At 52.9% G+C, this 18,551-nt stretch overlaps 1 protein-coding gene across 1 annotated transcript; it reads right to left on the bottom strand.

Moving 5' to 3' along the window:
• Nucleotides 1-18,183, bottom strand: TNS4 (tensin 4). The gene is made up of 12 exons (XM_028089891.2): nucleotides 17,745-18,183; nucleotides 11,019-11,442; nucleotides 9,498-9,910; nucleotides 7,353-7,439; nucleotides 6,897-7,022; nucleotides 5,542-5,634; nucleotides 5,359-5,436; nucleotides 4,300-4,368; nucleotides 3,324-3,492; nucleotides 2,339-2,407; nucleotides 2,057-2,083; nucleotides 1-1,530 (listed from the first exon to the last, which is right to left on the bottom strand). The coding sequence occupies exons 1-12, from the start codon at nucleotides 18,181-18,183 to the stop codon at nucleotides 1,389-1,391; spliced, it is 2,136 nt and encodes a 711-aa protein (XP_027945692.1). The 3' UTR covers nucleotides 1-1,388.
• Nucleotides 18,184-18,551: the final 368 nt, after the last annotated feature.

Below are 18,551 nucleotides of genomic sequence, written 5' to 3'. Positions count from 1 at the left end.
AACTTGTCTAGTGTTCTCTGCTCCCCAGGGATGGGGCAGTGCCTGAGCACAGGCTGGGTGGGCTGCTCTCAGCCAGTCCCACCAGCCCAGGGCAGCCTCAGTCCGGTTTGGTTTCCTGGGTTGAAATCACAATCCGTCAGGCCCAACTTTGGCCAAAGATAATGATAACGATGCGGTGGCAGGGCCCACAGCTGGGAGGGGGCAGGCATTTGCTCCTTGTAGAACAAAAGTGGGCTTCTTCTCTGAGCCTCCTCTTCCACCCTCATGGTGTGGTTTTCTTAGGACCCCAGGCCTGTTAGACAAAGGATTCCAGCTTCTTGGGAGTCTTGACAGGGGTGGGGATGGGGGAAAGACTGCCCAGCTTCTCCAAACCTCCTGAGTTGGCGGCCTGTCTGCATTGATGACTCTCTGCTGCCCCCGTGTGGCTGTAAGGCCAGTAGATGCCCTACTGATGGGCCTGTCTGTGTGTCTATATGTGTGTTTTGGGAAGCAGGGGGCACTCAACAGGATGGGAGCTGAGGCAGAACCAGAGAAAGCTGACCCTGGCATCTGCTCTGGAGAGCAGAGGGTCTCCCTGACCCCACCTCCCTCCTGTGGGTTACATAAGTAACTTTAGGGCAGTTGTGACACCAGCTGGAGGACACTTGCTTACCAAAAAACTGAGAGAAAAGATGGGGCTGATACTCATTTGCAGTGGTGGGGACTAGATATCAAGAATGTGAGGGCAGCTGGGTGGTCTCTGACCATGAGGACAAGTACCCCCTTGCTAAGCCGCCCTGACAACCGTGGCCACATTGGCCTAAAGAATCCAGGGCAGGCAGATCCTGCTTTGTCCTGGGAACAGCAGTCCAAGAAGCCACTACAGAAGAGGGGAAAGGAACAGATATGGAGGGAAATAGGAGTCCGTCCATCCCTCCTTTGGTCCATCCTTGCATATCATCTCTCCCAGGTCAGCGTCGGGCTAGGGGCCCATGGGTCCCAACCCAGCACCTTCTGTTTGCCACGACAGAGGGTCGCAGGCCTCTAACTCAGGCTTCTGCATTGGCAGTGTCCAAGTTGATGGAGCCAGGGGTCCTCAGAGGTTGTTTCCGTGTGGGTCCTCAGATGTGGGCGTGCTTCAGAATCACAGGGAGCTTGCTGAGATGCCATCAAAGTCTGAGAAGCACGGCTGGTCCTGTCTATTGGCCTCTTTTTATGGTTGAGGAAACTGAGACCCAGCTGGATCTGGATGAAGGTCACCGCTGACGGTCATTAGGTTTCCAGGGTTTCAACTTGGTACTGTTCTCCCCAGTCCAGTAGATTGGCTCATTAGTGTGGCCACAAGCCCCGGCTCAGGGGTTCCAGCCCCCTTTGGATGTCCAGGAAGGTGCACGGGAAGCTCCCTCCCTCTACATCCTTTCTGTGTCCTGCAGCAAGGCACCCACCAGGCCGATGACCTGGGAGGCTGGTTGGACTGTGTCATACTCTGCAAACAGGTGGCACACATTCTCCTGTGACTCTGTCTGGCTCTTGGCCACAAACCCGAAGATCCTGGTGGGAAAACATAGCCTGGGTGAGGTGGTGGGGCCCAGAGAGGCTGGGAGGGGTGATCTCAGCTAGTACGGTGCTCTGGCCTGCCCCTTCCCCAGCTCTCTGAGGGTAGGATGGGCCTCCTCTGTCAGATTGGGAGATCCCCGAGTTCAAGACCTAGGTAACCCTCCTTTTGAATGGTGGCTCCGTGAGGACAGGACCTGCATATTCCTCATCAGAGTGGAAGCTTCCTGAGGGCAAGGATGTGTCTTGACCATCAGACTGGGGCATCCCCATCGATTAAGGCTGCCTGAGGTTAGAGCCTGTGCCTCCTACATAAGACTGAGGGCTCCCAGGCTCATGTCTCCCCCTTTAGACTGGAGGCTCTCTGAGGACACGGGCCTATGCCACCCCCATCAAAACCATGGGCTCTCTTAAGGTCAGGACAGGGCCTCCCTCCTTTCCTGAGTTCTTCCTCTTGTTGGGTCCCAGGTTCTGGCCCAGGGAGACCTTTTACGGTGACTGACAGGACACAGGTGAGCCTTACCAGGAGGGCTTGCAGTACTTTTGCCACCTGTGGGAAAGGAAGAGGGACAGGAATGAGTACTGAGGCTTCTCTGCATTCCACAGGACTCTGGCTGAGCAGCTGGGGACAATGGCCAGCTGTGATCACACCCCACTGGGTCCCACCCTCCCCTCATTCTGTTGCTCCCAGCCCCTCGAGGTTCACAGGCTTTGTCTGTGACCCCAGTCCCAGAGTCAGTAAGAAACCTCAGTGGGCAGCTAGGCCCTGGATGGCTTTGTGAGTTTGGTCCAGACTTGAACTTACTTCCGTTGCTCGGGGTCCATGCCACAGAAGCGGAGGGTGGTGAGGGGGTAATGGCGCCGGAAAAACACCCTGGAAGAGAAGGACTGCTGGTGACCAGTGCCATGTTCTACCTCCATCATCTCTAGCTCTCCCGGAGTTCAGATGTCCTGCTCTCCGAAAAGCCTCCCAATTAGACCCTTATAGCCTGCTGTGACCTTTCCCACTGCTGGGCCCTGGGGCACATGTTTGCACTTCTCTGTCTTCTTTTTTTTTTTTTTTTAGATTTTATTTATTCATCTAAAAGAGAGAGAGAAAGAGCGCTCGAGAGGAAGGGCAGAGGGAGAGGGAGAGGGAGAAGCAGACTCCCCGCAGAGCAGAGAGCCCGATGCAGGGCTCGATCCCAGGACCCCGGGATCATGACCTGAGCCGAAGGCAGACGCGCAACCGACGGAGCCACCCAGGCGCCCCAAACTTCTCTCTTTTCATGGAATGAATCTGCCTTGTGTCAGGTTTTCTACCCTCTCTCCTCCGCCCCCTGCCCACTGTCATTTAACTGCTTGAGGAAAAGAATGATGTCTTGCTCATCTCTTGTTCCTCCAGCCCAGGGCCAGGCTCCTGCCAGACTGTGAAGCCCTGAGCCCGGGGAAGGAGTGATTTCAGCCACTGTGTTGAAGTGGGCAGCCAGAGTCTGGCCTTCTGCAGTTGTTCCATCAGTGGATGAACCAGACTGAACCAGTGTCCTGGAAGGGGGCCTTTGGGACGAGGTTCATCAGTGGATGAACCAGACTGAACCAGTGCCCACTGAAAGGGGGACTTTGGGATGAGGTCATTGGCATGAGGCCCAGAGGAGGCAGAGAACTTGCCTGGAGTCACTCAGCAAGTCACTGACCACATTGGGTCCAGGATTGTGAATCCTACCTTCATCACGGATCCACGGCCATCTTAGCCATCCCCTCCAGATCCCCCCGCCCCACCCAGAAGCCCCAGGGCAAGGGAAGCCCCTTACTTCCTCTGGACATCAGTCAGGGTGATGCCTTGCTCAGTGACTTTGAAGTGGACCACGGTGGGTGTGGGGAGGACGTCCCTCTCAAAGGTGGTTGAGATGGCCTTCCGCACGGCTAGGGCTCCACTCAGGGTCTCTACGCTCACGGAGGTCAGGTACAGGGCATGGCAGCCTGGGGTATGTAAACGCTGTGCTTAGGCCTTGCCAGGATCCACCATGCAGGGGCAGGTAGGGTCCCGCAGGCCCTGGTCCTCCTTTTGCCCAGAGCCGGTGTCAGGGCTCTTCCTTCTTCAGGAATCCAGTGGGGCTCCTCTGAGCCACCAGGCAGGCAGGCAGGCAGGCAGGAGTGTGTAGGTGACTGCAATTCAAGGCCAACCCCAGAGGACATTGGGAGCATCTGTGGCTTTGCATTGCTCTGGCCTCTGGCCCTCTAGGGTGGAGTAAAGCTGTTACCCAATGTGTAGGGATGTCCAGGCAAAACCTCCCTTCTGTCCAGAAGCATGGTTGGCACTGTCTCTACCTCCACCCACTCCGGGGCCCTGGTTCATTGTCAAGAGAAGGTGGGGAAGACAAGAATGGGGGGAAGGCACTCCGACAAGTGCTGATCTGTGCCTGGCCTCTGGACCTGACACTCCACAGAGGATCCCAGACCCAGAGATCACTTCTAGGGCAGGTCCCTCAGAACCAGAGAGGCCCCAGCATGTCCACCTGTGCCCATGAGTGTGCAGGATGGGGTGTAAGCCACACCAACCTCCCTCTCTCCTGCCACCCCCACGGGCTGCCCCCCCCCCCCCAGGCTTGCAGCCTCTCACCTCCAGGTTTATAGGGATGGGGAGGACCACGGGGCACCTTGTTAAGGATGAAGAAACAAAGCTATAGTGGGAACATGTGTGTACCTGCATGTGCAAGTGTGTGCGTGGGGTTGGGAGGGGCCCTATGGGGGCACAGGCAAGCCTGGAGCCTCCCCCATGCCACTTACCTGCAGATTTCCTCAGGTAGGAGGCCCGGCTGTCTGTAGTGGGGTCTGAGGAGTCTCCAGCTCCCAATTCTGAGCCAAAGCAAAGAAATAGTCCCCAGAGGGGGCGGGGGTGGAGTGAACGGACTCTTTGTAGGAATATTAATCCCCTTGAACATCTCCCACCTCCGCCCCCACCTTCAGGAAGCAAGCCCTTGAGAAACCTGGTGTGATTACCGTAATTAGACAAACGGGGCCACGTGGGGCTCCCCAGATGCCTGACTTGCAAGGCTTTTGGTCCCTCCTTCCCCTCCTCACTCCTCCAGCCCCTGGACTGCTGCAGTCACCTGGTCCTCAGAAGCCTCTCACCTCCTCCCTTCTTCCAGAACCCATCCCAAACCCAGGCCTTTCTTTGCAGAATGTAGGGAGGCTTTCTCCATCACCACACCGGGGGCCCCCTCTGCCCTGACTCCTCTCCCAGAACCCCTCTTCTGCTCCTCCTGCACACCCGGGGATCATCTACTCCAGCTGATTGTGCGGCTGGGCTGTGGGCTCTGGATGGGACTTCCTGATCTCAGTTCGAGGTCTGATCTGTGTGCCTTTGGGCGAGCTACTCAGCTCCTCGAGCCCTCCGTTTCTCGTCTGTTAAATGGGGATAACACCTATTTGACACAGTTGTGGTGAGGGATGTGTGAATGAGGGAGTGCCCGGTAAAGGTTGGACCCGGAAGAAAAAAACCAACCCTCTCCAAACCGGCTGGTTTATGTTCCTTTCATCCTCTCAAAGAAGGCTCCTATTTATCAAACATGTACTCTGTGCTAAGAGCCTGTGATAAGACCGGCTCATTTAACCCCCAACCAATCCTGTAAGTAAGTATGATGATGGCTGTCCCCATTTCACAGAGGAGGAAACAGAGGCTCAGAGAGGTCGACATTCTCAAATTCTCAAGCCAGGAAGTGGAGATGCTGATGGATGCTAGGTGAAGCACTTTTAACTGTGACACTAATCCATAAATAAGGTGGGATGTGACCACTAGGAGCCCTTTTAGTTCCCTGGGGTTGCCTCTTTGGGGCCCAGACCCACCTTTCTGTGGGATGGTGAGTTTGCAGGGCAGGGCCAGGGCCATGATGGAATGCTGGCACACAAAGGCAGAGAGGCTCCCTGCAACAAAACAGGCAGCCCTGCGTGAGAAGGCTTTCCCCAGACCAGTCTCCCAGCCCAGAAGGGTGGGGCCCACCCAGCGGCCTGCGGGCTGGAGAGGCTCACCAAAGTAGGGCTCCTCGTCTGCTCCTTTGAGATGCACCCCTTTGGCAGAAGACTCGATGAGGAAGTGGCGGATGAGGTCACTGTTGTCCTCACCTGGACAAAGATAGAGGAAAGAGCGCATGTGGATGGGGGTTCCAGAGCCCAGTGTTAACCGAACACCGACCAACTCGTTCCCTGACCCGCCTCCTCCCAGTCCATCCAGAGATTAACTGGTTCATTCCCCTGCCTAGGAGTGGGTGGGACTGCTAGGGGGGACCCTATCTTCAAGGCCTCCCACAAAGGAGGTGCCAACATGTTTGCTCAAAGGCTTCTGCGTCCAGTAATTCTCCTCTCAGGAGAACTTTCTCTTGGTCTCAAGAGCTACTGGGGATGGTCCCAGTGACTACCGAGATCAAATCTTAATCCTTCAGCCTGATTTCTCTCTTCTTCTACCCACTCCTTCCCAGGTGCTGTGATTCTTCACCAGATGGTCCCTGCTGGAGCTAGGCTGGCCCTGGAGGGTGAACAGTGCCCTTCTGCCTCTTCTCCGCCAGCCCATGGCTTCCTCCTCTCTGTGCTCGTTGGCAAGGCGTTCTTGATAACCAACACTGCCCCAGAGGTCACTTTCTTATTTAACCAGAGCAGCATGGTGTAGAGAGCACGAAGTTGGGGTCTTCATCTTTGCTCTCCGGGGGGGGGTGTCATTAACTAACTCTTGGAACCCATTTACCTGATCCTTTTGTTACATGAGAGCTATACTCCTGGGATTTGGGGAGGGGCTGTAACTTAGGTACCTTGTACTATAATGATCTGTTTTTATCTATCCCCCTAGCGAGGTATCCCAGTGCAGGGTGCATGCCCCAGAGATGTGTGTTGTGTGTGTGAGACCACGGGAAAGCATGTGCTAAGCTATCACATGTGTGATAAACTAGCACATACGTGACAAGCTATCACGCACATGTAATAAGCCAGTGCATTCACTCGATAAGCTATCACATGTGATAAACTGTCACATACACGTGATAAGCCAGGGCACACACGTTATTACTACATTAGGTTCTTCACAATAAAGCTGGTCTGGACAGCGGGGGTGGGGTGGGCAGAGGAGAGCATCCTGGAGAGGGGCTGGGAGCTTCCTCCTCTTCTCCCTATGAGAGCAGAGCAGGGAATCTGGGGACTCCCAGAGGCAGAGGAAGCTCAGGCTTGCTGTGGAAGGAGCTCCTTACAGAGCCTCTGGTGCAGGAAGGCAGCTGGGAGAGGGCCGACCCTCCTCCCAGGAGTACTTACGGGCCTGCTGCAAGGTAGCAGTGGAGAGCTGGAACTAGAACCTACCACAGCCCGTGTGAGGCCTTGAATGAAGAGACGGGTGCGCATACCTGATCGGTTCGGGGCAGGTGCAGAGGCCTCCTGCACCTTCAAGGCAAGGCCAAAGGAGCCTCGGTAGGAAGAACTGTCCCTCACGATGAAAGCCCCTGGCTCCTCTTTCCTCAGCAGCTCAATTGCTGGAACAATCCTTGGGTCAGAGACAGTTACCTACCCCCCCCACCGGACACCCCCTGTCCCCCAGCCCCATAGAATCTTCATAGAGCAGACATTACAGAATCACCTTGTGTTCCCAGGAAGTCCTTCCTATTGTCTAATCTCTACCCTTCCTGCTGCAGTCCCTATTTCCTCAGGACATGAGGTTTGCACGATATCCCCCTTCCCTGGACCTACCATTTGCCATTCCCTCCCCTACCATGACCCAGGGCCCCATGTGCCTGATGCAAGGTGCAAGACCCAGACTTGAGTCCTGGGTCACTCATCCCTTGAAACACAGCACTTCCTTTTACCTTGTTCCCGGGTGATGTTTGGCTTAAACCAGGATTTAGATGTGTCCATCACAAACTTCATGGTGGGCTGCATGTCCCTGGAGGGACCTGGAAGACAGAGAGGGGGAACTCTTTAGGTTGGACCGAGGGGAGCTGAGAGACCCTTCCCCCACCTCTGCCCAGTGGTCCCATTCAACCCACCCTACCCTACCCCAACCCCACTGTATCTCCAGTTGCCTACAAGAGGCAAAATCCAACAGAAGAATTCAGGGCTTGGCGCATCTAGGACCTAGGAGTCTCCCCTCGTATCCTTGGTAATAAATCACAAACAGATAAAATCTCAGTTTAATGAGAAACAGTTTCTCAAATCTTGTGTTGTCTGGTTTGGACTGAAAGAAGGGATAAATAAGGGATTCTGAGATGTATCATGTGTTTGGTTTTACCCTCTCTTCCCCCTTAAGAATCTTACAAGTGTCTTGGGGGGCATATTCAGTTTGGAAAAGAAAATGAAAGAAAAGTTTGAGGAAAGGAAGGCAGCAGCTCTGGGCAGATGAGCCTGTGCGGAAGTCAGGAGACAGGATTCCTGACTCTGATTTGGGACAACTGTCTTGCTCCTGAAGCCCAGAGGGGACTAAGTGTACTAAACCGTCTCTGAGGGTTTTTGACATTCCAATAGCCTAGGCAATTAGCAAGGATTTTGTTTTGAGAATAGTTTGCAGACTTTGATAAGACCCCAGGGTATAATGAGTGATATCCTGGGGCTCCACCAAACCAGGATGGGATATCACCGGACTAAGTAAATGTGCTCATTGCGATGACAAAATGGCCACGTCCCCGGGTCCCTAAGGCAGAGAACAGTGGTTTTCCATTTTGGTATCTTGAAAAGGTGTGTGTTGTGGCCAGCTGAGAGTAACTCATCATAAAAAAATGTACTAAAATTTGCAAATGATTTATTCCGGGAAAACGATCAGAGCAGATTCAAAGGCACACCTATCATGCCATTTTTCTCTTGCTTACATTGACCCGGCTTCCTGAATTGCAGTGCAGGCCAGAGTGAACATCATAACCGCCAGGAGTCCCCCGATGCTTGTGGCTGAGTGGGGGGCGGGGAGCAGGGACAGTGTCCCTGGGGCTCTGCAGGGGCTCTTCTCTGGAGAGGTGCACCCTGTGGGTGCTAAGCCTGAGCCTCTGTGTTTACTGCTTTGGGTTCTGGCTGGTTTTGTTCTTTTTGGACGCCTGTAGTCACAGACTACGGGAAGGAGGGTGTTTGCTGCTTTGTGGTTTTTAGCTGTCTGAATTGGAATGCATTGTCTCTGTCGGCTCTCTGTGTGTTCGTCATCCACGAACGTCAGAGGTAGGACTGACTCTCCTTCTCCCTCTCTCGTGTTAGTCATCAAGCCTGCTGTTTTCATATCCCGAGGGTCTCCTGGCTCTGTCCTCTCTCCTCCGCCCTGCCCCGCCCTGGTGCAGGCCCCCGTTACAGCTTGTCTGGACCACTTCATGATGAAAATCAAAACAAAACTGCTCTCCCTGCCTGGGCTGGGCCCTGCAGGTCATTTGCCATGCAGCTGCCAGAGTTATCTATTGAACGTGTACCTCTGACCCCATTACTTTCCTGTTTGAGACTTCCTGCTAGTTCCCTGATGCCGCGGCCTAACGGGTAAAATCCACTCTTTAGCTTGGTGTTCAAGACCTTTCCCAATCTTGCCCCAGATTACTCAACTACTTCATCCCACACCCAACACTCCAGTCATTTCTTAAACATGCATGGGCTTCTACACCTTCATGACCGTGGACTTGCTGTTCCCTCTGCTGGGAATGCCCCTCCTCCCCTGCTCTGGCTCCAGACGTTTGATTCACTTTTCCAGATCCAGCTCAGATGTCACTTCCTCCAAGGAGCTTTCCCAGTTTTTTAGACTGAAAGGATCGCCCCTTCCTTTGTGGCCCCATAAGACTTAGGACGTCTCTTGCCTTCTGTGTTTATTCTACTCTGTAGTGATCCTTGGTTTTTGTCTCTTTCTAAACTGTGTCCCTACTCTTTCGCAAAGTGCTCAGCACCCAGTAGGTGTTCAGCGCATTGACCTGCTATTGCAGAAACCCACTGATGCTTTGTCTATCCCCCCAAGCCGAATCTCACAACGGCTGAAGGACTGGTTTACAACATACCCTCTGAGGATGTGGTGAGAGGGGTCTGGCTGTGGCTCCTGATGGCTGGACAGGAGTTGCTGGAAGAAGGGGCCCCAGGTCGGACAAAGTCCTGGTGTCCTGGGATCTGCTGGGATGGGGGAGAACCTGGTTCTGGGCAGCCGTTGATCAGCACGATGGGTATGTCCACCATGGAGTTGGTGATGGATGGTGGGCAGCTGTTGGCGTGCTCCTTGGCCAGTGGTGGGGAGTGAGTTGCTCTGGGCTGGCCCATGTTTGGGGTGGGGTGGCTGGGGACCTGGAAGTCACTGGCTCTTGTACCCGGGGACACTTGGCCAAGGCTGTGGAGGCTGGAGGAAGAGCTCGCTGGACTCTCCAAGGATCTAGAAGATGACTGATGGCTGGAGACGCTGGAGTAGAGGAGGGACTGGCTGCTGCAGGGAGGGTACCAGACAGGCAGGGTGTTAGGCTGTCAGTGGACATGCAGGAGTCAGAGCCAGGCTCCAGAACCTACTGATCTCAGTGCCCGTAGCTCTGGTTAAATAGAGAATTGCATACTCCATCCCCCACAGCCCAAAGCAAAGTACATGCCCACCTGATCCCGAAGTGATGCTGAAGGATACAGAAATGTCCCTGCACTGCAGTCTTTGGTCATTTAAAGTAGCTAATGAGCTGGTCCCCTGCAGGTCATGTGGGCTTTAGGCTGGACTGGATCCCCTCTGCCTTCCCAGCCAGGCAGGTCTGACTGAGCTATCACACAAGTACCCAACATTCCCAAGAGCCCTGCACGCAGGCTGGACCATGTCCAGGTGGATGCAGAGGGAACTCCCCAGCTGGAGGAAGAGGAGGAGGAGGCCAGCTCTGCATCCAGCCAGACTTCTTTCTGAGTTCAGAGGGCCATGCCAACGGCCATGGCCATGGAATCCCGGCCTCCTTGCCAAGGACTGCCTTGGCACATAGGCTCTGGAGTCCGTGTGGGGGACAGAGGTCCTGAGGTTTGGTCCTCCTGGACAGGATGGGTGTGTGTGTGCAGCTTTACTGTGAGGCCAGCAAACTGGGCCGGGGGGCAGGGAGACAGGCAGGTTTGCCTCCTTCCTGGCTAGGTTTTGCTAGCAACAAGGAGGAAGGAGGCTTTTCTTTCCTAAATGGTTTATCCTAGGCCTCCAAATTTTATTTACATCCTTGTGTTTTAAAAAAAAAATCCCTTCCTTGAGTTGGGTTGTATGAGTGCTGGAAAGGATACAGGTAAGCCTCATGAATGTAAACAGTTCTTTTCTCAAGAGGTAGGCATAAATCAAAATTTTTGTTATATTCTCAAAATTTTGAGTTATATTCTAAGTGCTTGAGGAAAGCTTGAGGTCCAAATGGCTGTGATGGCATAAAAGAGAATATTCACTCTTGTTTCTGGCATACAACCTGATTTTGCTCCGATAGAACAGGGTGCCTATGATTTTTAGGGTGTGTGTGTGTGCGTGCGTGCGTGCGTGTGTGTGTGTGTGTGTTGCAGAGGCAATATCAGAAGCTATAGTGGTAGTGACCTACCTTCCGAACACGTAGCTGACATCGGATGCTGGGCTGGCTGACAACACAGAGACCCTGCTGCTCTGCTGTGGGGCCAGGCCCCCCAGCCCCTTCTCCAAGCCTGGAGAAGCTGCCAGCGGGGAGCCCAAGCCATGGGGGCCTGAGGCCTTGTTCCCCATGCAGGGGATAGAGATGCTGGGAGAGGGTGGGGGATGAGAAGAGGGAGCCCCAGAGTGGGGAGGGGGGTGCTGGTGCCCCCTGCCCTGGCTCCCAGAGAAAATGAGGCTTTCACTGCTGCTTCGAGTCTCTCGGGGGATGTCTCTGGAAAGGAGGAGGCCACCACTGCGTGGGGAACCAAAGGGCGGGGTGACAGATGGGCTGGAGCAGCACTGGGGGCCATCATGACACCTTGATCTGGTGGAGGTCACCTCGATGTACTTTATGTCTGGGGAGAGAGCAGAACATTGGTGAAACCGGGCTTTCACAGAACAGGAATGCTGGAAGAGTCCTCAATACCATCTGGTCTCCCCTCCTTCAGACAGATGAGGAAACCAAGGCTCAGAGAGAAGTTTGCTGGATTCAGATTAGCACCCAGCTCCCCCTTCTAGGCACAGCTCCAAAGTCACCCTTCTTGTGATTTCTTCCTTTGGTGGGGAGATGCAGTGGAATGAACACAGGCCTTGGAGTCTGAGAGACCTGGGTTTCAGATCTGGCTCTGCCACTTACTATCAGAGCACTTGGCCAAACGACTTCATCAACTCGAGCCTCAGGTTCCATACCTATGAAACGGGGTGATTATATATCCAGTCTCTTGGTGCTAGAGTAAGGATGAAATGAGATGAATGTAGGCGGCATAACACTTTTCTTGGCACACGGTAAATACTTTAAAACTAGGAAATCCTCTCCTGCATGAATGTCCCCCTCCCCAGGTTGAAATGACTGCTTAAGGAGGGTGCCAGTCACATTTCTGATGCCTCCTTCGTCCAGGGCAGGTGAAGGCTGTTTCTATGCCTGTGCCTACAATGAAGGCAGGGGTTCTCATGCTTGCTTGCACACTAGAATCACCCGATGAGGTTTTAAAAGTCCAAATGTCCAGGCTACACCCTGTGCCAAATAGATCAGAATCTCCGGTGTGGACCCAGACCTCAGGTTGTTTTAGTTTTCCAGCCGATTCCAATGGGCACCAAGCCACAGCACTGTGGCCCCTGGCCCAGCAGTGCCACATCACCTGGGCGTGGGGGCTGGTCAGATGCGCAGAATCTCAGTTTCCATCCCAGGCCTGCTGAAGCAGAATCTGCATTTTAGCAAGACTCCCTGGAATCTGAGTGCACTGTGGAGTTTGAGAACTCTGCTTTAGAGCAGGAGCTCCCAGAGGCCAGGGTTTGCTACATTATCAAGCTGTGGACCTCCCAGGACATGCTTCTAGCTGGTACGCCTTTGCTGGTTATTAAACATGGCCGAGGGTGGTGACTCACTCCAATGCTCTCTCTATTCCCCAGTCCCCACCCAGGACTCTTGTTCTGAGAACTTGCTCCTCCCTGGAGTGGGGTACCTTGTGGTTTTCCCTATGGTGAGTATGGACACCCCTCCTCCTGACCTGGGGGAGGGGAACTGTCCTTGGTGCTGTTCCAGCAAAGGTGGTGGAAGGTGGGGGCTACCTAGCTGGTCCCTCCTGGAGGCCTGTTGAATCCTGCCTCTGGCTTCCCAGGATGGAAACTGGGGCAAAGTCAGCGGGAAACTGAACCTTCAGCTCCTGTCTGCCAGCCTCCCACCGCCTTGGGCCTTGGCACATGTACCAACTCCTGCCCACTCTGTGGAATCCCTGCCTGCCCCAGCCCACTCCTGGGTAGGACCTCAGAGCCTGCTCGCGGTCACTGCCTCTGTCTGAACCTGCTTGGGCTGGGGTGGGGGTGGAGGATTACGCCAGATGAGGGGGGGCTGGCAGGCTGACCTGGGCATGCTGTTCCAAGGGGTGTAGTAGGAACAGGCCTGGCTTTGCCGTCAGATGAACCTGGGTGTGAGTCCTGGTTTTGCCACTTTCCTGCCAAGAGGCATCGGCTAACTTTCCTAAGCACTGTGAGCCTCAGTTTCCTTATCTGCAAAGTGGGGATCTAAAACCAACCTCCTGAGGTTGTGGTAAGGATAAAAGACACTGATGAATGGTGCCTGGAGCCTAGCCCAAGGTGAGCTTCGGAGAACTTCTCCTGCCTGCCTGCTTTTTGAGGCCAGTGTTGGCCAGATGGCTGACACTGTCTAGCTAAGGGGGGGGGGTCCCACTGCCGAGGGCAAGAGAAGACTATTTGGCACAACGTGTTGTGAGTTCTGAAAGAGTAGCGGTCTTGGAATGGGGTGGATTCTTCTGGAAGGTTGGCAAGCACCACTTCTATTTTTATAGGACTTTATAGTGTTTATACCCACAATCCTCTCCACCCTTATGCCCAATGCCAGCAGGCACTGCTTTTATGGAGAGGAAACTGAGGCTCAGAGAGATGAGGCAATGGAGCTGGCATTTACTGCAGAGTTTTTAATAAAGGCTGGTATTTACTGTGTGCCCGCGCCGTTGCAAACGTGTTACCTGTATTAGCTCATGTAACCCTCACAACAACTCTACTGAGGTAGAAAACATTATGAATTCCATATAAGAGATGAGAAATCAAGGCTCAGAAAGGTTAAGTGAGTTATCAAATGTCACACAGCCAGGGAGTGGAGGAATCCAACTCCTACTCTTGTGCTCTGTTTGGAGGGCGTCTTCCAGGACGGGGGACTCCTCAGGACACTTTCCCAAGGCCTTGCCCTGTGACAAGGTGCTTGGCTGCTTCGGGGGAGGGTCTCTCCACCTGGTGAAGCTCTGGGCTTCCTAATCACTGGGTCATCCAAATACCGACCAAAGAAAGGCCTTGCTTGGGGGACTGAGCAAGCAGAGCAGGGTGGGAAGGAAGGAAGGAGTCCTGCAGCTGTGAGTCACCTCTCGCTGCTGCCCTGAGGTGCATGCGGCTAGAGGAGGTGGAGGCCCCCCACACCCTCACCTGGGTGCAGCCACTGTTTACAGGCCCGTGGGGCAAGTCTGAGCAGTGCTGGGTGAATGCAGGCGCCAGCGCCAGGCTGGGCTGGTGAAAGGGGGCACGTGGGTGGGGGGGCAGAGAGACAGTTATTAAACACCCTTCTCTTGGGATTGGCAAACAGCCTTGCCTGGCAGAAATTGCTGGAAAATGAAATGTGGGTGCCTGTTCCAAAGATGGGGAGGGGAGGGGTGGCAGAGATGGATATGGTGTTTGCTTGGAATAACCATGCTCCCTGTGGGATGGGAGCCCCCCAGGGTAAGGAAGAGGCAGGGGCAGGGAAGCTGGGGGAGGTTTGCGAGCACTGCGGGAGGAGATCCCCAGAAGAGGAGCCTGCAGGCTGCCTCCATACAGATTTTGAAGCTCTGGAGGGCAGGAAACTAGCTCAAAGAAGAGAGAGAAAGGCAAGAACACAGACTTTGGAGACCAGAAGCCCAGGGTTTGAGGCCTGACCTACAACCCACTGGCTGTGTGACCCTGGGTCATTACTTCTTCTCCCTGAGCCTCACTTTCTCATCTGTAAAATGAGGCTACCACTGTTTCCTTCACGGGGTAGATGCTGAGATCATGCACTACAAAATCTATCTATATATATTTAGGGGAGGGAGAAACATAGGATCGCCAATGCTTAATTTTTAATGTTGCCAAGTGAGGACAAAGAGAAAACTCACGAACATCTGCCAGCACCACAATTATAGAACATCTTCCCTTTGACACCCCAAGAGAAGGAAGGATGAGAGGCGAAGGGAGGGCGTCCCACACATTTGGATACATTTGGCCCAGTGAAAACTCACCATGGTGCCCAGAACTAGTTAGGTTTCCACCGGCTGGCAAGCGCTCTGTTGCCGGTAGTGGTGGTCTGAGGGGAGGGTTTTGGCAGGTTGAGATGCACGGGACAGGTGCTACCCATCACAGTGACACACTATTAGGGATCACAACGATCACAGGGAAGAACTTTCTAACAGGGAGCTGACTATGCCAGCTGTCTCAGGAGGTAGTGAATTCCCAGGGACCACTGCCATTCAGGCAGAGGTTAGAGGAGAGGATTTTCTTATTCCATCAGAAGATGCTAGGGCAGAACTAGGGGGCTTCATCAGAACCCTCTGACCACTGTTGGCTGCCCACTCATCCCCCGAACCCCTCTGCTACCCAGGGTCAGGTGGACACATCCCCACGATGGCAGGTTGTGTCCAGGGCATCTGAGAACACAGACTACTGACCACTGGCCCCTTGGAGGAAGGGGATGTTGTCAACATCCCTACCCCATACATGTGGACGCTCCACAGAGGCTGGTCTTGCCCCAGAGGGCCTTGAGTGTGTGGAACCCCTGCCTTGGGGCATGAACATTAAAGCCCTGCGCTTGCCTCTGCCAATGGTAATTAGACCCAAGCCACCTTCCCTGCAGAGACATGCCTGTGACCAGCCTCAGGAAGCAGGAAGATCTTGGGGGATAGAGGTGGTTCTTTTAACAGCTCTGGCAGGCAATGCTCGATGGTAGGGGCAGAAGGCAAGCTGGAGACTGGGAACTGGGGCACCGAAGGACCTGGGTGCTGGGCTCACCTCCACCCCAGACCTTGAGCCTATCCTGGGGCGGGTCCTAAATGCAACCCTAGTGTTTAATTAAACCAGCTGCCATTTATAATGACTAACAGCATGTCAGGATTTCTGATACACACCCAAGTGTTATTTCTTTTAAACCCTGCAACCCCCTTTGAGGTAAGAACTCCTCTCTACATTACAGATGAAGAATATGAGACAAAGGAAGGAAGTCACTAGCTTGTGGAAGGTTTGCCCACCTCCAGTGATTAGGCTAGACAGGCTCCTTACTGAAGCCCCTCAGTCTCCATTTTTTTCGTCTGTAAAATGGTGATAAAATTTCATGGGGATAGATTGGGAGGATTAAATGTTCTCCTGTAAGGTGTTCAGCACAGAGCCTGGATATAATAAGTGCTCAATAAGTAGAAATTCTCATGGACACTATCTCTAATCCTAATTGTATCCCTTAACCCATGCTGATCCTTAAACCCCTGGAGACCTCAGTCTTCCAGCCTGTCTAATGGGGTCCTGCTCCTTGACCCTCATCCTCAGAGTATACTTGAAACCCTTTGTTCAGGAAACTGACACCAGATGTAGAGATTTCTAGATTCCCTTGGATGCAGTGGTACATTGAAGTTGGCTTGTACCGGCTCATAAGGGCTGATTGTTAAATTTTTAGGATTTTGTCCAGCTGATTTCTAAACTCAGACATTATTAAAAATTAAATTACATAAACTTACAATGAAATAAGTTACGATAAAAACAAAAGTAATAAATACAATTCATCATATCCCAATTATTTAATTAGATTTTGCTATTATCTAGATTCTTTTTTTTTTTAAGTTTTATTTATTTAGGGGTGCCTGGCTGGCTCAGTTGGTTGAGCACCCAACTCCTGGTTTCCTCTCAGGTCATGATCGCAGGGTCGTGAGATTGAGCCCCTGCTCAACATGGAGCCGCTTGAGATTCTCTCCCTCTGTCCCTCCTCCTGCTTGTACGCTCTCATGCGCACACCCTCTCTCAAATAAATAAATAAAATTTTAAAAAAGTTTATTTATTATTATTTTTAAGATTTTATTTATTTATTTGACAGAGAGAGACACAGCAAGAGAGGGAACACAAGCAGGGGGAGTGGGAGAGGGGGAAGCAGACTTCCCGCCGAGCAGGGAGCCTGACGCGGCGCTCGATCCCAGGACCCTGGGATCATGACCTGAGCCGAAGGCAGACGCTTAATGACTGAGCCACCCAGGCGCCCCAAGTTTCATTTATTTAAATAATCTCTGCATCCAGCATGGGGCTCGAACTCATGATCCTGAGGTCATGAGTCGCATTCTCTTCTGACTGAGCCAGCCAGGTGCCCCACTATTATCTATGCTCTTGAGGTTATTTATATCTATTATATTGGTATGGTAGAAATACTATGTATACTGTAATGGCCATCTACAGGTTATCTCTTTCCAGTGTTACATTCAGTGACATCATGTTGGTAGCTTGAGATTGGCCATGCTGGGAGAATCTATACTGTGAAATTGGCAGATGTTTGCAAACAGGGCTCTCTGCCACCCCATCATGGAGCTTACCAGCACATCACTGCTTACACACAGCAGGGTCCTACCCTAAATAGACTGAATTCTGTGTCTTTCCAACACCGCTACTTCCAGCTTGGGCCTCCCCAGAGAGATACTCCCCTAAACAGGGACAGGGGCCCAGATAGCAATCCTATAAAAGTTTCAGGGGACCCAAGTTAGGACCTAAAGAGATACACTATAGAACAGTGTGTTCAGGGACTCCACATTTCTCAGGCTCTTAGTTACATGCATGGCATTGTATGACATTCATATATATATATATATATATATATATATATATATATATATTAGCTTATTTAAAGTCTCTGAAAAATCACGTAAAACAGGTATCCATCACTTTTCCAAACTCAGGAACAAAATAGAATTGGATAGTGAGGGAAACTTGTATATATCTCTTTGATATAGGAAAGAAAACAGAGAGATTAAGTAACTTGCTTAGGGCTGCACAGCACCTCCCAATTGGACATTTTCTCCTGCTCCTCTGATTTGATAGAAAAGTCCTTCTTCCTTATGAGGTCTGGTCCCCAAGCACCCCCTCTTGGCACCGTGCCCCAGGTCCTTACCCAAGGCTTCAGGCTCGTCTTTCTTTTTCCTTGAGGTTGTGCTCTGGGTGGGCTCGGCCCAGGGGCTACCAGTTCCTGGGGGGAGCAGCTGGAAGGTGGGGTCTAGTTCCAGAATCATCTGGTTGAGGCTCTCCAGTGAGAAGTCAATGTAGGAGTCGAGGTCCTCCAGGGTCCCTGAGGTCTGCTCCCCAGGGGATTGCAGGAGGCAGTTGGCTTTGGCTCTAGCCTGTGGACCCTGCTGGAGCCTGCTGGGGGGCCCCTTGAAGGGTGTCGGGGCCATCAGGGCCTGGGCTCCCCAACCTTCTGTGGTATAGTAAGGACACTGCAGTGGCAGGCCGGGGCTGGGTGCTGGGTGCAGGGCCCTCCTGGGTTCTTCACAGGGAGACAAGCCGACTGCATGGCCTCCTGCCAGCAGGGAGCTGGACATCACTTGCGACATGGTGGGGGCAGTGACCGTCCGTTTACCTCTAGCTTCAAACCAGCCTCACTTACACCCCAGAGATGTCACTTGCCAACCAGGAGCTCCCAGGACCTGAAAGAGACCAGGGTTGGGAACTGAGTAACTGGTAGTTGAAGCCCCTCACTCCACCCCCTCCAGCCCCCCCAAGGAAAGGCATATTTATTAATTCATTAAAAGCATGGATACTGGAGCCAGACTGCCTGGGTTTGCATCCTGGCTCTACCACTTACTAGCTGTACAATGTTGGACAAGTTAATGAACTTCTCTGTGCCTCAGTTTTCCTTAACTATAAAACGTGTGAAGATTTGTAACATGCTTAGAACGGTGCATGGCACATAATAAGCATT

The sequence above is a fragment of the Eumetopias jubatus genome, unplaced genomic scaffold, assembly GCF_037043125.1.
Source record: "Eumetopias jubatus isolate StellerSeaLion01/CBP00866 unplaced genomic scaffold, mEumJub1_p1.0 scaffold_10, whole genome shotgun sequence".
In the NCBI taxonomy this organism is placed as follows: Eukaryota; Metazoa; Chordata; class Mammalia; order Carnivora; family Otariidae; genus Eumetopias; species Eumetopias jubatus.
This window is presented reverse-complemented; position numbering and strand designations above follow the sequence as displayed.